The 23,595-nt window shown below is 31.6% G+C and overlaps 2 protein-coding genes across 4 annotated transcripts in view; one reads left to right on the plus strand and one right to left on the minus strand.

The window, feature by feature from the left end:
- Positions 1 to 14,558, minus strand: part of LOC114349450 (zinc finger protein OZF-like) — a 36,401-nt gene extending 21,843 nt beyond the window's left edge. The window contains exons 1-3 of the mRNA XM_028299830.2: positions 14,323 to 14,558; positions 11,453 to 11,847; positions 3,037 to 3,440 (exon numbers count right to left, since the gene is read on the minus strand). Of these exons, the coding sequence (XP_028155631.1) occupies positions 3,037 to 3,440; positions 11,453 to 11,847; positions 14,323 to 14,463 (940 nt within the window). The 5' untranslated portion in view covers positions 14,464 to 14,558. The remainder of the gene's footprint in view (positions 1 to 3,036; positions 3,441 to 11,452; positions 11,848 to 14,322) is intronic.
- A 1,060-nt stretch (positions 14,559 to 15,618) lies between these two features.
- Positions 15,619 to 23,595, plus strand: part of LOC114349451 (zinc finger protein 70) — a 39,742-nt gene continuing 31,765 nt past the window's right edge. The window contains exons 1-5 of one of the 3 annotated variants that reach the window (XM_028299831.1): positions 15,626 to 15,839; positions 15,970 to 16,551; positions 19,496 to 19,646; positions 20,796 to 21,006; positions 22,327 to 22,815. In XM_028299831.1, the coding sequence (XP_028155632.1) occupies positions 15,693 to 15,839; positions 15,970 to 16,551; positions 19,496 to 19,646; positions 20,796 to 21,006; positions 22,327 to 22,786 (1,551 nt within the window). In that variant the 5' untranslated portion in view covers positions 15,626 to 15,692 and the 3' untranslated portion in view covers positions 22,787 to 22,815. Of the gene's footprint in view, positions 15,840 to 15,969; positions 16,552 to 19,495; positions 19,647 to 20,795; positions 21,007 to 22,326; positions 22,816 to 23,595 lie in introns of those variants that run through there. The other 2 variants (XM_050654259.1, XM_050654260.1) reach the window with 2 other exon arrangements.

A 23,595-nucleotide genomic window follows, 5' to 3' on the forward strand; every position in this document is an offset into this window, starting at 1 on the left:
CTCCGATAATCAGCCCAGACTACATTGATATTTCAGCCCCATCGGTTTAAAGTTTATTTTAATATTTGAGATAAAAACAGTATCAAAGCATATATATCGGAGTTAAAGTTATTCGAACATAAATGAAAAATTATTTAAATTATCCATTAATTAAGTAATCAAATGGGAAAATAAGATATTTAAGTTTCCGGAAGTTATGCAGTCAACAATACCTATAGTCTAACAATAAAAAACTGAAAACGTTTGTTTTCTATACTTCCACAAAATTTATTATATCTAAGTGACTACAGCTGTTTCGGCGGAGTGCCTTTCTCAAGTACCTATAGTTGTTACCTATACCTATACCTATACCTATAGTTGTTATGTTAGTCATATGATATCAATACACTTAGACAAATAATGAGAAAGGCCTTATACGTATACTCGTAGGCGTATAAGAAAACAAAATTGTATGTAATGTGTACATATTTGAACAATTCTAAGAGTATTAATTGAAGGATAATTGTTTTGATGACTGATAATTTGCTTGGATGTGTAAAATGTAAGTGGACCCAACATAAATTGAATAAAGATGGAATACGCAATATGCTAATTAAAGGAATACTTTTGTTGTATATGACAGAAAATGAGACTAAAAGTAGCTTGATGAAACTAAGTCCTCCAGAGACCTGACATCAAATTGCCTGAAAATGAAGTGATTGTAAAATATGGACTATTTACAATCACTTCATTTTCAGGCAGTTTGATGTCAGGTCTCTGGAGGATTTAGTTTCATTTACACATCCAAGCAAATTATCAGTCATCAAAACAATTATCCTTCAATTAATACTCTGAGAATTGTACAAATATGTACACATTACATACAATTTTGTTTTCCTAGACGTCTAACACGTATAAGGCCTTTCTCATTATTTGTCTAAGTGTATTGATATCATATGACTAACATAACAAATATAGGTATTGTTGACTGTTTAACTTCCGGTAACTTAAATATCTTATTTTCCTATTTGATTACATACTTAATTAATGGATAATTTAAATAATTTTTCATTTATGTTCGAATAACTTTAACTCCAAAATATGCAAATGTGATACTGTTTTTTTTCTCAAATATTAAAATAAACTTTAAACCGATGTGGCTGAAATAACAATATAACATCTGGGATGCATTGACAGTTCTCCTACAAGTCCTTCCGAGTTCTGAGTGAAAAATTCCAACCACGTGGGAAGAGTCTTGTGTTGCCCTGGGTAATATCCAGGCATATCTGCAACATCCTCAAGCTATTATATCAACATGTAACATAACATAATTGTTTACATTTAAAGGGTTTTTACCCAAAACATTTTGGTGGCTCAGGCATGCTATTTTTTGTGAGTATGACCTCTTGTTTTTTAAACCTCTGTCAACTTTTTAACTTTTTTCTCAATGAATTAGGTTATACTTAAATTTAGGGCTTTTAGAAACACTGATGATGGATTTCTTAATACGAAAACGTTTTGTTTTAATGTGACCCTTATTTAGGGTATTTTAAAATATACCTTTTACAACAAACCTAGTATTTTTTAGTATTCTTGAAGTTATGTACAGTAAAACCCCGATAAGTCGGCCCCCGATAACCCGGACCGATTTTTATCAGACAAACATTTCAACAATAAAAATGCATGTAATATAATATTTGAGAGATAATGGGTATTTGTGTAATTTGAACTACATATACCATAGTAAAAATGACTCATGGCACATCACATTCATTGTCGTGTTTATCGAAAACAACAGGCACCTGTAGTATCCTTTATTTATTTGAAGCTGTCTTAGCATTGTTTAGAAAAGACTATTAAAATTCTTTTTTTAACAATGGTCTTAGTCATCACTGTTATTAAATAGCATAACATCAGAGACGGTATTGTGTGTAGTAAAGTCATATTTCGCTTCCGTTCTGTAATCGTTCGTAAATCTATTCAGATTTTGTGTTTGCGTGTTTTTTGTCTATAAGGGCAACAAAACGTAAAAATTTTGTAGTGACAATGGAAAAGAAACTAGAAGCATTAAGTAAAATTGATAAAGGCGAATCTTGCAGCATTATATGGTGTCGGTACATCTACAGTATCGGATTGGAAGAAAAATAGAACTAAAATGGAAGAATTTTTTTTTCAAAATGATAATAACAGACAGTTTGGACAATCGGTGCAAAGCTAATAAAGCTAAGAATGAGACTCTTGACGACGCTTTGTATGTGTGGTTTTGTGTGGAATGCGAACGTGGTTTACCAGTGTCTGTGTGACAATTATAACGGAGTTTATCTGTAAGCATACCATATTTTATTAATTCTTACCATTTTCTTCGGCTAACCTGGATTTTCGATAACCCGGATCGGCCGCGATTAATCCAAGTTAACGGGGTTCCACTGTACTTTCATTAAAAATAATTTTCATTAATACAATAATAATTTTCAGTAGTAATTGCACAAGAGCTCTGAAATTATTGAATTTTTCCCGAGTGACACTTTGACAGTTTTAATTTCACGAACCGAAGGCGAGTGAAATTATGTCAAAGTGTCACGAGAGCAAAAATTCTATATTAATTTCAGAGGTCGAGTGCAATTTGTTGCGATTATTTCATGAATAAAACTGTTCAAAACCAAAATTTTATTGTAATTTATTTATGTAAGTACCATTAAACACACAGTTTTTATAAATATTTGACGATTGAAAGTCATCACTTTTATAATTTTTAAAACATTGTCATTAATGTTACTGAATGTATTTTTTCGTAGCAACGAAGGGCATCTGACGTAATATACTTAACGACGGGAGATTATCAAAAATTATCGATTTAATTCAGATTTCTGTAGCTTTCTATTGGTCAGAATCTCCTATGAATGAAATAATCATTAATATATTAATCAATTTTTTCATTTTAATATATTAAAAAATCAAAAACTTCAAAATTTTCAAACCATACCCCCTTCCCCCCTTAAGGTGCAGTGCAATGCAACTTTTATAGAAATTAGAAACCTAGAACAAAAAGTTACAAACCTTTACAGCATATATCACAGATATGTGGTTTGAGACCAGAATGCCCGTTCATGTGGTTCCTAAGCTGTTCTTGTCTATGGAAACTCTTCTCACAAAACTCACATTTAAATTGTTTGTCCATAAAATGCGCCGATCTCAAATGCCTATTCATATGAGCCAGCTTAGAAAACTTTTTCTGGCATATCTCACAGCTGACGTTATACTCTTCTTTAAGATGAGATTTTAAATGGCTGTCTAGGTCTTCTTTGTGTAAAAAAATCGTTTCGCAGCGATTACACGAATAAACGAAGTCTGTTTCTCTTTTTATATCGATGATGTCATCGTCGTCATCATCTTCGATGGGGTAGCTAGTGTCGAATTCCATCTTCTGGTCTTCCATTTTCATAGCATGTGCTATCCTGTGCCTACAAATTAATAACAGTAGCATTTTTACCCAGATATTTGTGAAAATTTGTGAAATATACATACTACATCGAGCCATCAACAAGTCGCACCTTTGGGGAAACACTGACATAAGTGCAAATTTGTCAACTGTCGAGAAAACGCATTTTAAAGTTTTGAAAGTTAGTTAAGACCAAAATTTATTGTCCACGGTTTTAGTTATTTCCGTATACTATAATATCGATGGTGTAAAGGCCAAAGGGCGTAACCCTCAATTTATGAATTTTACAGGAGGCTTAAAAAACTGAATTACTTGTACTATGTACCTAGTTTCAATATTCTTTTACTATTTACATGTAGCACTTCATCTCCTGGATTAAATAAATACGACAAAAATTTACCTCAAAAAGGGCCTAGCCGGGTAAGATGGTGAAAAGTGCCCCCAACCCAATTTAAATTCCATATAGGCCACTTTTTAGCACATATAGAGGAACTCACTTTCTGAAATTTTTAGCCCCCTAGGTGGTCACGTGACCCCCCTAGAGCCTAATTAGGCTTTTTATGTTTTTATTTTTTATCTCAGCCGCATCAAGAGCTAGCCAAAAACTTTATTTAAAAAAGTTGTAAGTTTCAAAAAGGTCTAGATGAAAAATTTTTTTTTATATTTTTGGCGGGAAATTCGAATTTTTAAAACAATTTTAACTTTTAAATAACTCTGCAAAAAAAAACTAAGACACTCGTTTTTACGAAAATTAATTATAATGTGTATTTTTGCACAATCTTTCACCCTGAATTTTTTCAGATTTTTAGAATTGGTGAAACGTACCTTTAAAAATAAAAAACCGCATTTTTTCGTTTTTTTTTCGTTTTTTGATACAATTTTATACATATTTTTCAAAAAATTTAACACCGTCACTACAATAGGTAAAAAACTGAAAAATAATTGGGGTTTGCTTAATAAAAATTTTTTGTAACGCCATCCATTTTCAAGATACAGGGCGTTGAAGAAAACAAAATTTTACATATTTTTTACGACTTTGCCGAAACTACTGGCAACATTGTAATAAAACTTAGCGGGTTTTAAGAGGTAGTTATTGTGCAAGGTCCCTATACCATAGGTTGTATGGTAACTTTGACATTGACAAATGAAATATTGTCATCGTGACGTCACCCAGACGATCAATTTTACGAATTGTTTGTAAACATAATAGGATACGTGGTTTGGAGGCTATATTTTGTTATTAAATATCGTTAGTGTTTTAATTTGTGTTTATATCTTGAGATATAATGTATCTATAGATATCATTAAGTGTTTTTAGTATAATAACTTAAACCCAAAACTGTTTTACAAGAAGTGTTATATACGTTGACGCCTAGCCCTATTTCTTTCGCATTTTCTTTAAGCTCCACATACAGTTCTGTAATATCTCCTGCGGTTCTTCGCATCAAGTTTACATCATTTGTGTACGTTACAATCTGCTTAGACTTATTGAACAATATATCTAATTAAGTCTATAGATAATAGATCTATTATATGTACCTAATTGTTTCATAAAAGATTATAACTAATATTGCAGCCATCTGAAGGTCGTTTGAATAAACAATTATAAAGTAAATGAATATATAAAATGGGGAAAATTCCCTTTATTGCGCTGAAATTGTATATTTTTACAATTTACTGTTAATGTAAAACTTCACAGGTACCTATTGAATGGAATCATAATGTTTTAATAGTTTTAGATATTATAATCCAGTCCAGTACCTAACGTAATCAGATGCTCTTATGTTAAACTTAAACTACTCAATTTGATAGGTACATAAATCTTTAGTTGAATCTATTTTTCACCATGGTCTACATGTTAGACGGAATTTATAATAATGTACTATATACATTATCCCTAATTCAAAATGATTATATACCTACTCAAAATCATTTAAAAAAGTAAATTGTATTCAACCCATTATTAATATACCTAGGATATTTGAATGATTTAGTCCCATATATAAACACAAGAAACAATCTACTTCTGCTTTAATTAAGTAGTAATGCTGTTCTACTGCATATATTTAATTGCAATTATATTCTATGATTTTTGTAACTCTAGAGGTATCTACCACATTTTTTAAAGAATATATTAAATAAATAGTCATTAAAAATCCAAACGTATTTTTTTTAAATATACATATATATTTTCAATCATTAAAAACATTCCTACTTTCCGAGTTCATTTCAATCAGTGAAGTGAATGAATTTGAATACAGCATTCTGGGTGACGTCACTCCCGCCATTAGATTCTCGACGCTGATTGGTGGAAAGTTACCATGCAACCTGTCTATTTATGAACCTTGGTTATTGTGCATGTTTTGACATACAATTAAGGATTTGATATTCATCATTGGCGCGCATAGGGGTAATGGTCTGAACTTTTCAAAGAAAAAAAGATAGTACGCCACTGACATATTTCAAATTAACAATCATTTTTGAATTCCTCGTTCAATTTGCAATAAAAAATCTATCTTCTCATTTTTTTATACGACGCGCCGTTTTGCTGTAAAAGATAAAATATCTTAACGCTTCCAAAGTATTCGAATTAATTTTGATAATGGATGTACGAATTTATTATGTAGATGTAGAAACTATGTACTAGAAGTTCGAATACTTTGTAAGTGTTAAGATCTTTTATTTTTTGAATAAAAATGGCGCGTCGTATGAAAAAATAAGAAGATACATTTTTTGTCACAAATTGAACGAGGAATTCAAAAACGATTGTTAATTTGAAATATGTCAGTGGCGTACTATCTTTATTCTTTAAAAAGTTCAGATCATTACCCCTATGCGCGCCAATGATGAATATCAAATCCTTAATTTTATGTCAAAACATGCACAATAACTACCTCTTAAATCCCGCCAAGTTTTATTACAATGTTGCCAGTAGTTTCAGCAAAATCGTAAAAAATGTGTAAAATTTTGTTTTCTTCAACGCCCTGTATCTTGAAAATGGATGGCGTTACAAAAAATTTTTATTAAGCAAACCCCAATTATTTTTCAGTTTTTTACCTATTCTAGTGACAGTGTTACCTTTTTTGAAAAATATGTATAAAATTATATCAAAAAACGAAAAAAAAAAAACGAAAAAAGGCAGTTTTTTATTTTTAATGGTACGTTTCACCAATTTTAAAAATCTGAAAAAATTCAGAGTGAAAGATTGTGCAAAAATACACATTATAATTGATTTTCGTAAAAACGAGTGTCTTAGTTTTTTTTCAGAGTTATTTAAAGTTTAAAATTGTTTTAAAAATTCGAATTTCCCGCCAAAAAAATAAAAAAAAATTTTCATATAGATCTTTTTAAAACTTACAACTTTTTTAAATAAAGTTTTTGGCTAGCTCTTGGTGCGGCTAAGATAAAAAATACAAACAGAAAAAGCCTAATTAGGCTCTAGGGGGGTCACGTGACCACCTAGGGGGCTAAAAATTTCAGAAAGTGAGTTCCTCTATATATGCTAAAAAGTGGCCTATATGGAATTTAAATCGAGCTGGGGGCACTTTTCTCCATCTTACCCGGCTAGGCCCTTTATATTATTACTTACAAATACAAGAAAAAATAATTTAATATTATATTTTGTGGGTTATGCTGTAAATGTCAGGTCCCCTTTATGTTGGTTGATAGGGGAGATATGCCTGAGACGGCATACTGGCTGAGATGGCATATCACGCGTTTTTCGTAAACTATTTCAAATTTGGTGCCTTATGTGACAGTTTTCAGTTCCTCAAGTTAGAATTTGTCAACATTGTTGAACTTATGCATGTTAGTTTTGTTTTGACAGCAGTAGCCTTTAGAGTGTTTAATAAGTAGGACAATTTATATTTATTGGCTTTTTTTTTTGTATCACATTATAATTCGCGAGACTTTGCACCTGAGTTAAGTTTTTCAATTTTGTGATGTTATTTTACCTTATGCCGATCACGCCTGTATCGATTTATATCTTAAAAATGTGCTTAAGAAAAAATAGGTTAAAAAAACGGTCTGAATGCAATGTTGCCTGAGATGGCATAGTAAGCAAGAGGATACGATGGCATAGGTATGCCATCTTATCCTTACGGTTTTTTATACTGCATTAATTTTGATATATGATTAGAGTTTTTCATTAAGAGGAAACAGTAGCGATCAACAGGTAGCGAAAACGCGTTCCTAGATTGCGGCTGTAATTTTGAATATTTTTTCGAGATATTTGGCACACGTATTCGTAATATAATAAAGAATGGCGGTACAGAGCCCAATTTGAAAAATATATTAATATGAGGAAATTACTCTGTAATTAAATAAAATATTAAAAAAACGAGCCTGTACCGCCATTAAGAAGAACAAAAAAATACACTTTCTTCAAATAAACTTTTTTATCCGATGCCTAGATTTTGTGTCATTTTGGAACTACTAATGAAATAAAAAATTTTAGTATAGTATTTTTACTACAAAAACGTTATTACGTAGGTCAAAATTTTTGACGTAAGAGAACTGTCAAAACATTAGAATGTGACTTTTCATTATTGCCATGTTTTTATAAAAGTCACATTCTAATGTTTTGACAGTTCTCTTATGTCAAAAATTTTGACCTACGTAATAACGTTTTTGTAGTAAAAATACTATAGTTCCAAAATGACACAAAATCTAGGCATCGGATAAAAAAGTTTATTTAAAGAAAGTGTATTTTTTTGTTCTTCTTAATGGCGGTTTAGGCTCGTTTTTTTAATATTGTATTTAATTACAGAGTAATTTCCACATATTAATATATTTTTCAAATTGGGCTCTGTACCGCCGTTCTTTATTATCTAACAAATACGTGTGCCAAATATCTCGAAAAAATATTCAAAATTACAGCCGCAATCTTGGAACGCGTTTTTGCTACCTGTTGATCGCTACTGTATCATCTTAAAGTTAAAAGTCGTTATAAGAGGAATTCGAAACGAGAAAGTCGATTCCGTCGATGTTGAAAAAGTGACGAGGAAGATGCTGCTTGAATTTTTTGTAACAACCTCTTTTCATTATCTCGTTCTCGAGAAATTTGGCTAAGATGCCAAATGTGTGGCAAGTGGTCACTGTACCCAAGACTGCAAAAAAATTATTTGTGACTTATGTCGAGATTAGTGCCTTTATTTCAAGGGTATGTCATCTCACCCACATGTATGTGTGTGAGATGGCACATGTCATACTTTAAAATTTGTTTTTTCAGAAGAAAACTATAACATGTACCTTGTTAAAAAATAATGTTATATTTAAGTTAATGTTGCTATATCACTGACTTTGATTTTCATTACGTGTCTAACTCTATCGGTTATCGATTACAAAACATTTAAAAAAAAAGTATGCCGTACCAGGCGTATCTCCCCTATTACTTATTACTGTAATGTGATATTTGTTATGTAAAATGATCTGATAGGTATACAATAATAAATAATAGTAATCCTAAATATTGATATATTACATATATTAATATTAACCAATTAATTATTAAATATTAAACAAAATACAGAGTGGGCCAAAGAAAACAGTTCATCTCGATATTTGGCAGTATTTAATAGATTTTAAGGAAATGAAGAAACAGGTCGATTTTTGATCTAAGGGGGACACATTTTTACGCTACATACATCTGTCATTTGTCAACCCCCTCCCTTCCATTTCCCCCACCCCTTATTTTTAAATAGGGAATAGGGTTCATGTGCTACCTCATTTGAAAGGTTATTCTCTATTCAGTAATATTAACATTGACCTAATTATTTATACAGGGTGTCCAAGAAAAATTATTTTGAATTAAATTAATTGACACAAAAGGAAGAATGTATACAATTTATTTAACTCAAAATAAATTCTACTACTGACAGAAAACAGAAAAATGTCTATTTGACAAATAAATATTGTTTTTCTCTTAAATTCACGGTGTGCAAGTACTTGGAAGGGAAACGAGAAACGACCGTGCGCGAGTCGCGGAGAAATATTGTAACTTTCTTAAATAATTCATATTGTCAATTGAAATTGTCAAATTGACGTATATTTCATACCTTCTGTCATTGAAGCAGAAAAATTATATATTGCTCCACAATATTGATATGATATGCAATTATTATATAAAGGTAAATTTAATTAATTGTATTTTGCTTGCAGTACTGCATTTTAATAACTAATTTTATTTACTACATACAATTGTTTACGTTTGCATAACATAACCTGCATCTTATTTTTTCTTCTTATTATTTTTTTGGACTATGGCCTTGACAATTATCCAGCAACCAGGACTAATATAATTGGCCAATATAATTAAAAGTGCGAATAAAAGTACAGAGCATAGAAATAGAGGTCGCTTTGCCGAACTTGAACGGTCCCAATATTCAACCTACCAAGAGGCAGATGGTTGGCAGCTTGAACATTGAAATTAAGCGAAAAGCAATGTTTATTTATCAAAAAACATTAGTTTCTGTTTTGTGACAGCAGTAGAATGTATTTTGAATTAAATAAATTAGATACATTCTTCTTTTTGTGTCAATTAATTTAATTAAAAAATTATTCTTGTACACCCTGTATAAATAATTATGTTAATGTTTATATTACTGAATAGAGAATTGAATAACCTTTTAAATGAGCTAGCACACGACCCCTATTCCCCATTTAAAAATATTGGGTGGGGGAACTGGAAGGGAGGAGGTTGACAAATGACAGATGTATGTATAGTAAAAATGTGCCCCCCTTAGATCAAAAATCGATTTGTTTCGTAATTTCCTTAAAATCTAATAAATACTGCCAAATATCGGAGTGGACTGTTTTCTTTGGCCCACTCTGTATACAAAAATTAGTCTTCCTCATTTTGATATATTCTTCGTGGTACCGATTTGGAATAACATTATTTTTAATTAAATTCTTTAGATTCTCGTATTTTTTAAACGATTATTATTATCCCTGTTATTTATAGCATTCTTCGCCTTCCAGTTCCAAGTTTTTTTTAGATGGCAATTTTAATTCTTCGTTCTATAGCGATGCCAGTGAAGGTGAAGTAATGGTTGATCGCCTTGTCTTGTGCCCTTTCACACAAACTCTTATTTCTTCACTTTCCGGATCTAATGATGCTTTTGCTATAACCATGGAAGAATTTTGATCAGGTGATGCCAAGAAAAAGTTAGGCCTATGCCGAAATTATCCGGTACGTGATATTAGCTGTTCTGGGTTACGCCGTGAGGGTTACGCCAAATGTTGGGATGAAATTGTGAAACCGTCAAATGTCCATAATGACATTATTCTGATATTCTATAGGTTTATAGTAATAGGTGGGGTACAACCTTTGTCCAGGAGGTGTATTTCTGGTCGGTCTTTCAGAAAAACCAAAAATCTCAATTTCAAATTTTTGAGGGTTAGGTATACCCTTTTTACACGATCGATAGGTATATTAAGTTTTTTTAGGATTCATCTTAAACATCCCTCTTAAATCCATCTGAAAGGGGAGAAAATTAGTAAATATGTCATTGTTTCTTCAAAAATTTCATAAGTTTATCATTGCATACTAATGTTGTATCACATGTAACAGACAATCTGACTGTTAAAAACTAAAAACGGAAATTTAACAATGACATAAATGTCATCTAGCAAAATAGGGAAGAGTTACAATTATTCTGATGTTGTTTCCCAGACAAATATGAGTATTAGGAAGATTGTAGCGTTGATAACTCAATTTGTGAAAAATTTGCACTTGTGTCAATGGTTCCCCAAAGGAGCGAAGAGTATTAACACCTTGGCTGTGTTTAGAGATATTTATAAACTTACATTTACGTGAACTTTTACCACAGAGCATTACGACACAGTCAATGCAGCCAACAGTGTAATATAGGTCTATTTGTCTTGTAAAGCAGCCAAGGTGTTAAGGAATGATCACTAGAAAGTAACTTATTATTCTCCCTAGTAATACCCAATAAAGTTTAAATCTAATGGATCTACTCATGATAATACTAGAAGCATTTAGGTACATATCACAAAGAATAGGAACTTGCGTACCTTAAAAGTAAGTCGTTTCTACTAAACTGCTTGTTGCAAATATCACAATTGAACTCTTTAACTTTTGGTTTGTCTTTAGGAACCTCTTCTTCTTTTGGATCGTTGGAATCCTCATCACTGTATTCACTATATTTATCGAAGAAATTATCAAAGTGCTGCAAATTCTCTTCGATTTCATTTTTGTTGCTTGGTTCTTCACATTTTACATCATCTTCTAAACCGCTGACATCGTCAGCCTTTATAAAAACACCATCGTATATTTCAGAAGACTTTTTTAATCTCTCTCGTAGAGATTTATCACTTTTTTCACATTTTAGCTTAAAGAGATATAAATTGACGGTGTCAGTGGCACAAGACTTACATATTTGTTCAGGTAAACCATCTCCTAAAGTTACCTAAAAGATAATATTACAGAAATACAATAACTTCTCTATGGTGAATGTAGTAGAGTCTATATTAACACAAAAAATTGAAAAAACCCAAACAGAATCACTGATTATGGACATTGTAGCAATAAATATGTAAAAATGACATATTATATGTAAAATATATATTTATTACATATTCAACTTAAAGATGAGGACTGCAAAAGAATCCTAGTGCAAAGGAACAACACAACTGGAAAATATTAGAAACAACACGGAAAAAACTAGAGAGCAGTATAAAACAAAAAGAAGAGAAGGCATACGATTATGCAGGCAAAAAAAGAGAAAATTCTTGAAAAAACAACTAGATATTATAATATAAGACAACTATGTCCAAAGAGAAGTTAGAAATTTTTATCAAGGAGTAAAAGAGACATGAGTAACACAAAATAAAAGCACAATGTTTTGCAGAAATAAAGATTGTATGTAACTAGGAGACAAGACAGAAAAATTAAACAAATGAGCAGAGTATTTAGATGAATTATTAAACAATACAGCCTAACAGAAACACAAATATAATAACCAACACAAGAAACAGAATAACAAACACAAGAACCGACAGAAAAGGAGCTAATAGCAGTAAGAAGAGACCTAAAAAATAATAAAAGTACTTACAGGAGAAAGAGGAGTGCCAGCGGAAATATTAAAAGTAGGGGATATTTATACTGCAGCACAAGATAACTTGACTTATTATAAAAATATGGGAAAACGGAAAGATGCCAGAGCAACGGAACACAGCACTGATCTGTCCAATTTACAAGAAACCTGATAAAACTGTCTGAGAATATTACAGAGAAATCACTATTGGAAGTGGCATAGAAAGTATTGTCAAAAATTATGAGTAGAATAATTTTGTTAACGTTTCGACGCCCAAATCGTATTAATTTTTTGAGAGTAAATTAAATGTAAGACCAAATACTTACGATGTCGGGATAGTATCACGAGGTTTTTTCCTGGTTTTCCCTCGTGATTTACTATGGAATCTCCAACGCGAGAATTTTACTATCATCGTTGCATTTGGTTGTCTTTTTAAAGACAGATCACATGCTATGATTTTTTTGTGACGGATATTCTTCAGTTGGGGTAGATTTCATGTAATCGAATGACCTATCTTTCAGTAAAGTCGTCCCAGGAACGCAACTCATAAATATTGGCAATATCATTTTAAATCTTCTACTTTAAAAATGTATAATATATGTCTGAATTACCAATATAAATGAGTCAGATTAAAAAATAAATTATTAGAAGAATTTTTACTTCGTAAAACAACATTTTTAATTTAGTAGTATTTTGTATTTTGACAATGACACCCGATTTGGGCGTCGAAACGTTAATAAAATTATTCTTTTCAATTTAATTGTGGCTTATTTCCCATCTAAATAGTTAATCATAAAAATGCCACAAGGAAATAGCTTCAGAACAACATTATGACTAGAATAAAAAACCTATGAAACAGAGATAATGACAATACCAGGCTGGTTTTAGACAAGGAGGAACAACCACTGGTCAAATTTTTATGCTAAAATTATTACAAAATAATAGTTATGAACAAAATATAGATTTGCATATGCTCTTTATTGATTTTAAACAGACCTACGACTTCATCCCACTAAACAGACTATGAGCAATAAGATCACTATAGAGAGTTTTATATTAGGAACAGAACATTGCAAATATAGGGCTACTTATTTCTTATGAACAATAGAAGCGTGCAAATGCCATGCCATCTGATTAGAATGAATCGTATATTGGCAGTCTGTTTATATCGGAAGTTACAGAATTTGAGTACCTTGGAGTAACAGTTACAAATAGAGGAGGCAAAGAGAGAGAGAAATAAAGGGTTATTAAAAGGTAGCAATGCAGTAGGAATATTAAATGCACTGTTGAAGGCAAAAATTATGTCCTGGGCAGCCAACATTCGAAACAATAGTGAGACGAACAGTGTTGTATACATGTGAAACTTGGACAATGAATCAGAAATAAGAAAAAAGCTAAAGATTTAGGAGAGGAGAATCTCGAGAAAAGTTTTTGATGGTACAAAGAACGCTCATGGGGAATGGCCCAGAAGAACAAAATTACTAAAAAATACTATTAATTTCTGCCCATGTCAAACATTTGAAAGTATTTCTTAAAAACAAAGCTCAAAAACATTTTACAGGAAATTATGTAGTGTACTAAAATGTTCTATGAAACCAATTCAAAACAAAATATTCCAAGACACAATAACAAATTTGCTGTGTTTTTAACACCACCAAATTGTTGAAAATTTCAATTAATATTAATTAACAACTTGCCTATCACTTAAACTAGCCATTACATGACTTATTACCGACCCTAGTCTTATAATTACACGCATTTTTATAGAAAATCTATAAAAGCGCAGAAATATACATTCCCTTGGTAAATATTATTGAAAAATAAGTATTTTAAATAACCTAATTTTACCTGGACAGAAGCACAGGCACTCATCATCTCGGATATATGAAGGGCAGTGCCTGAGCTGGGTTCTGGAACAAAAACTGACTGGAATTGCCCCTGTTCAGTAAGACACGCTCTACAAATATTGCGAAGTTCACATTCTTCCATTTTTTTCAAATCTTTGAAAACTTTTGGCAATCAATCGAATTTTAATGCCAGTGTTTCTAGAATTGTTGATATTATTTAGGTGCTGTCGGTAGATGGCGTCTATGGGCTTGTTCACATGATATCTGTCATATTTTTATGACATGTGACAGGCTAAAGGTAAATACAAAAATAAAAAACATATAAATCACAAACCATACATACTCATAGACGTTTCACGTAAATTGTCAAGGTCAAGACAGCAAATTAGTTACCATTCCAATCAAGAGATGTCGCTGTCAGTCAATTCTCTTGTCATATTTAACAACTGACAGTTGACAATTAAATTAATTTTTATTTACTTTTTATTTTACAGTTTGTGGCTTAATTATTTTATTATAGTGGTGTTACGTTTTTAATTAGATCTAATCACAATTTTAATCAAGTGTATTAACCTCCTCTCCATTTTTATGAGTAGAATTTTTAGTTTACATTGATCATCCCGTGTTGTTTCTCCACATTAAAAAAAAACAATATAATAGATCCTGAAACAGTTTATTCCAATAGACAAGTGTGTCATCAACATTTCGGACCTATATATTTTTGGAAGTTTGCAAAAGATTATAAGGTATTTATCTAAACAATCATCCTACAAGATTCTTTCAAAAATTTTCATTTAAGTCGATACACATCAGTGCTTTCACGTGACACATAGCAGTAGTGTTTAGCATTTTGAAAACAAATTGGAATATTTGAAGTTTTCAGTAAAATATGGAATAAAACATTGAATTGTCTTTCTGTTGTTTTAATTTCCTGCGAAATTTCATCAAAAATCCCGCAAAATTTATAATTTGAAATTCTCACGTAACTAAAATTTGTCATTTTAGTTCCCATTCCAATCAAGAGATGGCGTTAATTCGATCCGAAAGATTAACATGGTCGTGAAACGTCTATAAGTATGTATGGTTTGTGATATAAATAACTATTTGTAGTAATTAAATTAATATTTATTGTCTATTATTTAAGTAAAAACTGTAATATGTTGTATTAATTTAAACAAATAAAATGTATTCTTCCCGCTATAGGACTGATATTAATTATATTTATAAATAGGCCCTCTATTTGACAGCTCGACAGCATTGCCACATCTAGGACGACGGCCATGGCCAGCAAACGTTGCTAACTTCATGTTACCTGGTGCCAAGGTCAGCCCAGTTAAAAAGTGCTAATCTGTTTTTTAAATTTTTTCAAAAATGAGAATACCGGGAAAAGTATTACGTGAGCTAACGAAACGTAAATTGAAAAATGTTTGTAGAATATGTATCACTGGCAGAAAGTACATGAGAAATATCTATAAAACCAAAATTCCTAAAATGTTGAAAGCTTGTTATTTTTCTGAGGTAATTTTTATATTTGCTATTCAATCCAATTATATCTATTGACTTCGTAAAATAGAACTGCTTTTAGCAATATTAATTTACAGTTTGTAATTTTTTCAATCATTGAAACCTATTATTTATATCCTTTCAGATAACTGAAAATGATGATTTACCAAATAAAATCTGTGAATCATGCATTCTATCAATTACAAAAATTTACAATTTTAAGAAAAATGTGGAGTACAATGCCAGGGTACTAAGGGAAATAGTACTCAATGAACCTAATATATTCAGCTACAACAGGATTGTAGGAAATGATGATAATAATGAAAACATTGATGTCACTTTAGATAAATCATTAACTGAAAATACATACTGTATAGAAGAAGCCTTACCATCATTTATTAATAATCCCCCACCTGTCATATCCCGACATTCAAATAAACCAGAGTTTTTAACATCACTAAGTCTAGATTCGTTTCAAATATACACTGAAGATGTTCCTCCCTTAATACCAATACAAGATAATAACAAATCAGTGTCTACGGATAGCGTATTTCAAGATCTACCCCAAGATGCTCCTCCATTGGTTCCTATAAAGAATCCTGACGTAAAGAATTTGGTTAATGTTTTACCAAACTTTGAATATATGTGCTTCATTTGTAGTGAAAAGTTTCAAGATGTTACAGGTTTGAAGGAGCATACGATTAAATGTAAATCAAAATATTTTCAGGTAAGTGTAATAATTCAATAAGCCTTACATTTGGTCATCTTGAAATGAGGCTATTTGAGCAATAGTGGCCTAGCCTAAAAAAGTTTTGAGATAAATGCAATCTTTGCATTCATGTTTCCGTTATGTTTATGGGGTGGCGCTGCAAATTAGCCATCTAGCCAAATATAGAGGTAGATTGTGTAGGCCCCTGTTAAGAATGCCATGAAAATATGTGTAAGATCATCAACATTATAAGTTTACCAAGAAGAAAATATAAAATCTGACAAACATAGAGCAAAGTAAGCAAAATATTAGATATGTATGAGAAGAAATCAATAAAATAGCAGTACACAAACAAATTGTTGTAAAATATTGCTATTTTGTAATGGAGAGATATTTTGCTCACTTATACAAAGATCGAAAGTCAAATAAGTCAGAAAATAAAATTCGAAATTATTTATCCTCTGAGCTTTTTAAGTTGGAAAAATAAAGCATAACAGAGTGGCAAAATACTCAACAAGAGAAATCTAAAATTGCATTTCACGTCCTGCCATTCACTGTGATAATAATTTTAGCGAATTATTTCCTTTAATATTCACAAAAGTGAATAAAGCATAAACTAAAAGAAAAGAAAAGATGGTTCAGATTTGATTACAGTACAGAGCCTCTACTATGTGCTTATATGTATTTCGGAATAACTGTTTCCTCATCGGAACACCTGGGTAGAGGCACTGAACTGCAATCAAATCCTTTCATCCCTTCGGGGTAATTATCAAAATAATTACCAAAGATGCTACTAGCACCATTGATTGCAGTTCAGTGCCTCTACCCAGGTGTTCCGATGAGGAAACAGTCATTCCGAAATATGTATAAGCACATAGTAGAGGCTCTGTACTGTACAATGATTTATTTATTTATTTTATTTATTTTACGGGCAAGCCCAATTCTACAAAAATACATAGTGTACAGAAAAAAAAACAATAACATAATATAATATAAAAAACAGACATACAGAAATATAAATATAATATTAGAAGTAAATATGTACTATGAAATAATATCATAAAACCAAGTTAACAAATTACAAAACCAAGTTAACAAATTACAGACGCTTCACTCAAATATTGATCCCATCTAAATTTCTTTTAAAACGACTGATGGAGTTGTCGAACAGTTGTAAATTGCAAAGGGAGTTTGCTAAATTCAAGACTCTGGGTACGAATGAAAAAAGTGAATAATTAAACCTGTGGAATGGTATATAAAATGTTCGCACTTGTCTAGTGGTGCGAGGTGGTACAAACAGTGCGATCTTATTAAGTAGTTGAGAACAACTGCATATACCATTTAAGATCTTGAATAATAGCAAAAGGTCCCTTTGTTTTCTCCTGCTTGCAAGAGAAGGGACCTGCAGTTGATGCTGCCATACAGCGTAATCTTGATAGGTATGAAGCTTAAAAGCAATGTAACGGAAGAAACTATTTTGGACTTGTTCAAGTTTCCTAATGTAGACCAAGTAGTGTGGGGACCACACTGAAGAACAATACTCAAGGTGAGACCTGACCAAAGAGAAGTAAAGAACTCTAATACTGGATATGTTTGTAAAATCACGAGTTGTTCTTTTTACAAAACCCAGCATTTTCATAGATGTTTGAATGACATTGATGATGTGAGTATTGAAACAAAGAGAGTTTTCGAGTGTAATCCCCAAGTCCTTGATTCTATTAACAGTGTTGAGCAATTGGCCATCAATGTAATAGTTTGATAATATTGGGTGGTGAGTACGGTTAAAGTTAATTACATGACATTTGATTGAATTAAGGTTCATACCGTTAAGTGAACACCATGCAGAGAGGTTATTCAGTTCTGATTGCAATATGGCAGCATCATAATGATTTTTTATAACTTTAAAGCACTTCAAGTCATCAGCAAATAGCAAGGCGTTACAATCGTGAAAACAGTTGGTAATATCATTAATAAATATATTAAAGAGTAATGGACCCAAATGGGACCCCTGTGGTACACCTGACTTAACTGGAAAGGTTTGTGAGTAAAAGTGGTTTACTCGAACTTGTTGAAATCTTTCGGTTAAATAACTCTGTAATGATGCTCAAGAAAAATTAACAAAGGACTTTGTTCAAATACTACAATAAAATAAGGTAAAGCAATTAGGGTAGATTTGTTCCCTAGAGGCTATAAATTAAAGTTTGTCAACAGTTTACTGAATCCAAAAAAAAATACCAGATGAGTGGAGAAACAGAGTGGACAGTATGAATTAACGATATGCAAAAAGCAGCCACCTACATAATTATATGTCTTTAATAAGAGAATCCTTCCATACATCCTCAACAAAGAAATCAAAAGGAGTATTTTTTTGAAGTTATACTTCTTTAGGCGCGATTGAGAGTAAAATTTCATAATACTGCGCGCATGCGCTCACAGACAGTATGGCGTTTAGTTGCTGAATGTTTCAAGTTATGTATAAATATATCAGTGCAAGAAAAGGTGTGAAAAGAATATATTAGTGTTTTTAGTAAATACATATATTTATTATAATTTTTGTGTCTTTGGATTTGTCTTCCTCAGGAGTAAGATGAGTATTATTAAAACATTTTATTGTATATTTATTATACTTCACCTTGTCTGTTTGCTGCCGTAAATTGTCATTAGGTACGTCCGAACCGATACAGACACAGTCCTCGTAGCGTATTTGGTATAGCATTCGGCCAGAGATCGAGAGGTCTTGAGTTCGAGTCCGGAGCAATCCTATACTTTTTTTTATTTTTTTGAAAGCGGTAAGCACAAAATTAGTTTGGTGTTTAAAAAAATTAAAACAAATTGTTTAAAGTATATTTATTTTTAAGAAATCATATAATAGAAGTATAACTTCTTACGTGCGTACAAAGTACATACACATTCTTTTTTTTTTTGTTTTCCTGTATACATCCTTATTACTTTTTTTTTATAGTGTAGTGTTTGTCGGAAAAAATTCAGTGAGAGGAAGAAACTTATTAATCATCTAAAGGGCCATAAAATAATTAAAGATCATATATGCAAGATCTGTGGTAAAAAGTATGCAAATCCAAGTACTTTTCGTATTCATAGGATGTCCCACACAGGTTAGTATTTTTTTTTAAATGTAAAGCGTTTTCTATCTTCAAATGTAAATAAAATTTTGCATGACTCAGGTGCATAAATCAAGCTGAATTTGACAGATGACATATTATGTTATGTTGGCTTTGAGGGCCACTCTAGTTTGTGACTTATTCGCATAAATCTGCCACTTAAGAAAACCCCTTAAAACACACAATCTCATTGGCCAGTTCACATCACCTCCATGTGAGGTGACGATTCGCTAAAATAATTTTTGGGATGCTTAGTGGGAAATAATCTACCTAGATGGAATATTACAAAGGATAATATGTTGACATATATAAACGTTTTTATTATAACAATAATGCCTTTTACATATAAACTGTTTGTTGAATAAATGACACATTTGTCATAGACAGGTAGTGCCAACTTTAATGCAAAAAAGATGAAATCTAGAATTATAATACCAACAATTTTTTACTGGTTTAACTGGTTTTTACTGGTTTTTCGGTAGATGGCCCTAGTTCATCCGTGACATTTCTTTCTTTGCAATTCGGAAAGGCCCAAAGTGTGGTACGTGGAAAAATCTGAGAGAAGAGGATATGGGACTACTGATGAGGGGGGAACAACCCCCGAAACCGGTATAGACTCTTCCTGCACTCTCAGATTTGACCATAGTATTATGCAGCTGCTGAATTTTCGTGTTGCAAAGAAATTGAGAATGTTTATACATTTTTAATTCATTTACTCTTTTGTTTGAGTATTAAGGAATCTTTCTTGTTGGAGCTTTTACCACGCTGAGCAGATGAGTTGTGAATTATTTCAAATTCTCTCATCTTAATTTCCTCGGCATCCTGTATGATTTATAAATTTTGAAAATCTCAGGAGGTTTTAACCAAAGAAAGTATTCCACCTATTGTCAATCTGGTGGTATGGAAACGATATTTATTGTCGTTTTCTGTGCTACTTCGATTGATAACTTACTTTGTTTTAAAACATATTAATTATTTTTTGAAGGGACCAACAATTTTTTGTATTTTATATTTTATGTAATATTACCAATTTTTTGGTAATACCAGTATTTTTTATAGAGCTGTATATGATTTATTTGATTTACAAATGAAAACTGATGTTAAATTATCAGATGACAGTAAGTCTAACTGCCTTTTTTTTAGGTGAACGTCCATTTAAATGCACCATTTGTAGTAAAGGTTTTGTGAGGTGGGCTGAAGTAAAGTTACACATGAACACCCATGAAGATAAAAGACCATTTTCATGTGATATCTGCCAAAAAGCTTTCAAAAGTCGGTCTAACTTAGAACGACACAAAAGAATCCATCTTGGAATTGAGCCCTATGTTTGTACTTACTGCCCAAAATCTTACAAGTAAGTTAAAGTTTAAGGATTAAAGACTCCTAGTGGTTTTTTGAATTAAACACTTTGCGTTATTTTTTATTCATGTATTCTCTAAAACATTTTACAACTTTATTTTTACCTGTAATAATATAAACAACACAAAAACTTGAAAAACCATCAATAAAAGTTACAAAATATTTTCCTCCATCATGACTCGGATGCGCTGCAGGCAGTTATCAGACTGTTTGGGGGCCCCAAAATGACATTTTTTTCTACTGTGTCATACAAAATATTAATTTAAAATAACCGAAGGGCGCCTATGCTAATTTTGCATTCGGGTACCTTATACCTTAGCGCCGGGACTGCAGTTACACATCTGTGTGAATTATTTTTAATAATCTTTTAGTATCAAACCTTGTATTAAATTTTAACTTTGCCATTTTACCCTTAACACATTCTTCACAACTTGTAATTGTTTAGTTTGGGTATTGAATGAATAAAGTTATGATCGAAGCGAAGATCGGTGGGATATGCGCATTTTATCAATGAAATTAGATATTTTTAAAACATTCCAGAAGCCGCTACAGATAAAATGTTTTAACAACCCATTAATTATTCAGAATTGTTCGACGGATATTAGTACAGTTAAAATAATTAAGACGATAACTGGACGATAATGATTTAATGAGTGAAATTTAAAGTTTTTTCTACTTTAATGACAAAAAAAGCAAGCTCATTAACAGAACCTAATTAAAAATTATTTTGCACATCATATCTGAAACATTATTTGGTTGAAAAATCTCATTTTCGTTGGCAAAAAAATATATTAATTTGTCTGGACTAAATTACAGTTCTGTTTATCTTAAAAGGGATTTGTTACTATCAACATTCACACAGTGTTGCCAAACTTAATTTTGTTATTTTGAGTGTAAATTTTCCCAGCTATCTCCGAGGGTACAAGAGCTGTGGAGAGAGATACAACTTATTTCAATTGATTATGCAGGGAAAGATTCAAGGAAAAAGAAGCATAGTGAGACGCAGAATATTGTGGCTGCCCAACCTGAGAGAATGGTACGGATGTACATCAAATGAACTTTTCAGAGCAGCCCTCTCTAAAGTCCGAATAGGTGTGATGATTGCCGACCTCCGTCGCAGAGATGACACTTAAAGAACAAGATTTATTCTAGTTTTAACACGCTCTTTGTAACATAATTATAAAGCTTTTTTATAGTTCTCTAGTTCTTCCGCTGAATCCTAACCTAATCCTAAACCTTCTCATATCCCACAGCTCCTCTATTATAGGCAACCATAGATACACTTACACAACAATAACAAAGACGTATTTTTTAGACAATTAGTAAATCTAACAGCCCACATCAGAACCTACCACACCAACGAACGCCCATTTCTCTGTAACGTTTGCGGCAAAGGTTACATCACATCGTCTCGGTTAAACCGGCATATGTTGAGCCATTCTGGATACAAACAATTCAAATGTAAGGTGTGTCCGAAGTCTTACACCAACCGCACTGATTTCCTCAGCCATGAGTGCTACCATCAAGGCAAAAACGTGGATGATTTGAAGAAGTATTCTTGCGATAAGTGTAGCTTGAAGTTTTTTTACCGGTGTAGGTTAATAAAGCATCAAAAAACACACGAGAAGACTCTGGAAGACAACATTTGTAGTGAAGTGATTAGTAGACATTTAATTTCAGATCATGGAATTAGTTTATCTACGGAAGACACGACAGTTAATGACGAAGAAATTGTTGTAGCCAAAAATACTACAATTTATTCGATAACAGAGTAAAATTAGTAATAAAAAAATAAAACTAAAAACGTGTTTTATTGATTCCTTTACCTTTTATGTTTTGGTTTGTTTTTAAACCAAGAGGAGTAAACTATAAAGACAGATTCACACCCAAGAAAGTCACTAGAAAAATCACCAAATACATCTTTTTTGGTTGATCATATCGGCTTTTGATGGTAATCCAGAAATATTATATTATAGGTACTAATACATCGCTAAAGAGTTCTAAAAGCAACTGTTTTTTTATATAAAAGCAGACTAAAAATCTAAAAATTAAAGGAATAACACAGAAAACTCAAAAAATGCTGGTATAAGTTAATTAACTAATATTATTAATTATTAAACAAAATACCCTAATCACCTACAAATATATACCGATGCTTCAAAACAAAGTGATGGTGTGGGCTGTGCTTTTTATATACCATCACTAGATGTCAAAGAAAAATTTAAACTGAATTCCAATACATCAATAATTTCAGCAGAAACCATAGCTATCATAAAAGCATGCCAATATGCCGAAAATAAAAATCTAAAACAAATAAACATATCAGACTCATTATCAGTTTTAAAAAGTTTCTCTAGTCAACTAGACGAAAGTTCTGTTAACGTAAATCCCTACATCAAAGAATTAAAGATACTATATTATCTAATCTAACAACTATGCAGTGTAATATAGTATTCACGTGGATTAAAGCTCATATTGGACTCGAAAATAATGAAAAAGTAGATCAGTTGGCAAAAGACAGCATTTTCAGTGGCGAGGAAACATTGAATGATATTGGACTTCAAGAATGTATAACCATAAGTAA

The sequence above is a fragment of the Diabrotica virgifera genome, chromosome 6 (genome assembly GCF_917563875.1).
Source record: "Diabrotica virgifera virgifera chromosome 6, PGI_DIABVI_V3a".
Lineage (NCBI taxonomy): Eukaryota > Metazoa > Arthropoda > Insecta > Coleoptera > Chrysomelidae > Diabrotica > Diabrotica virgifera.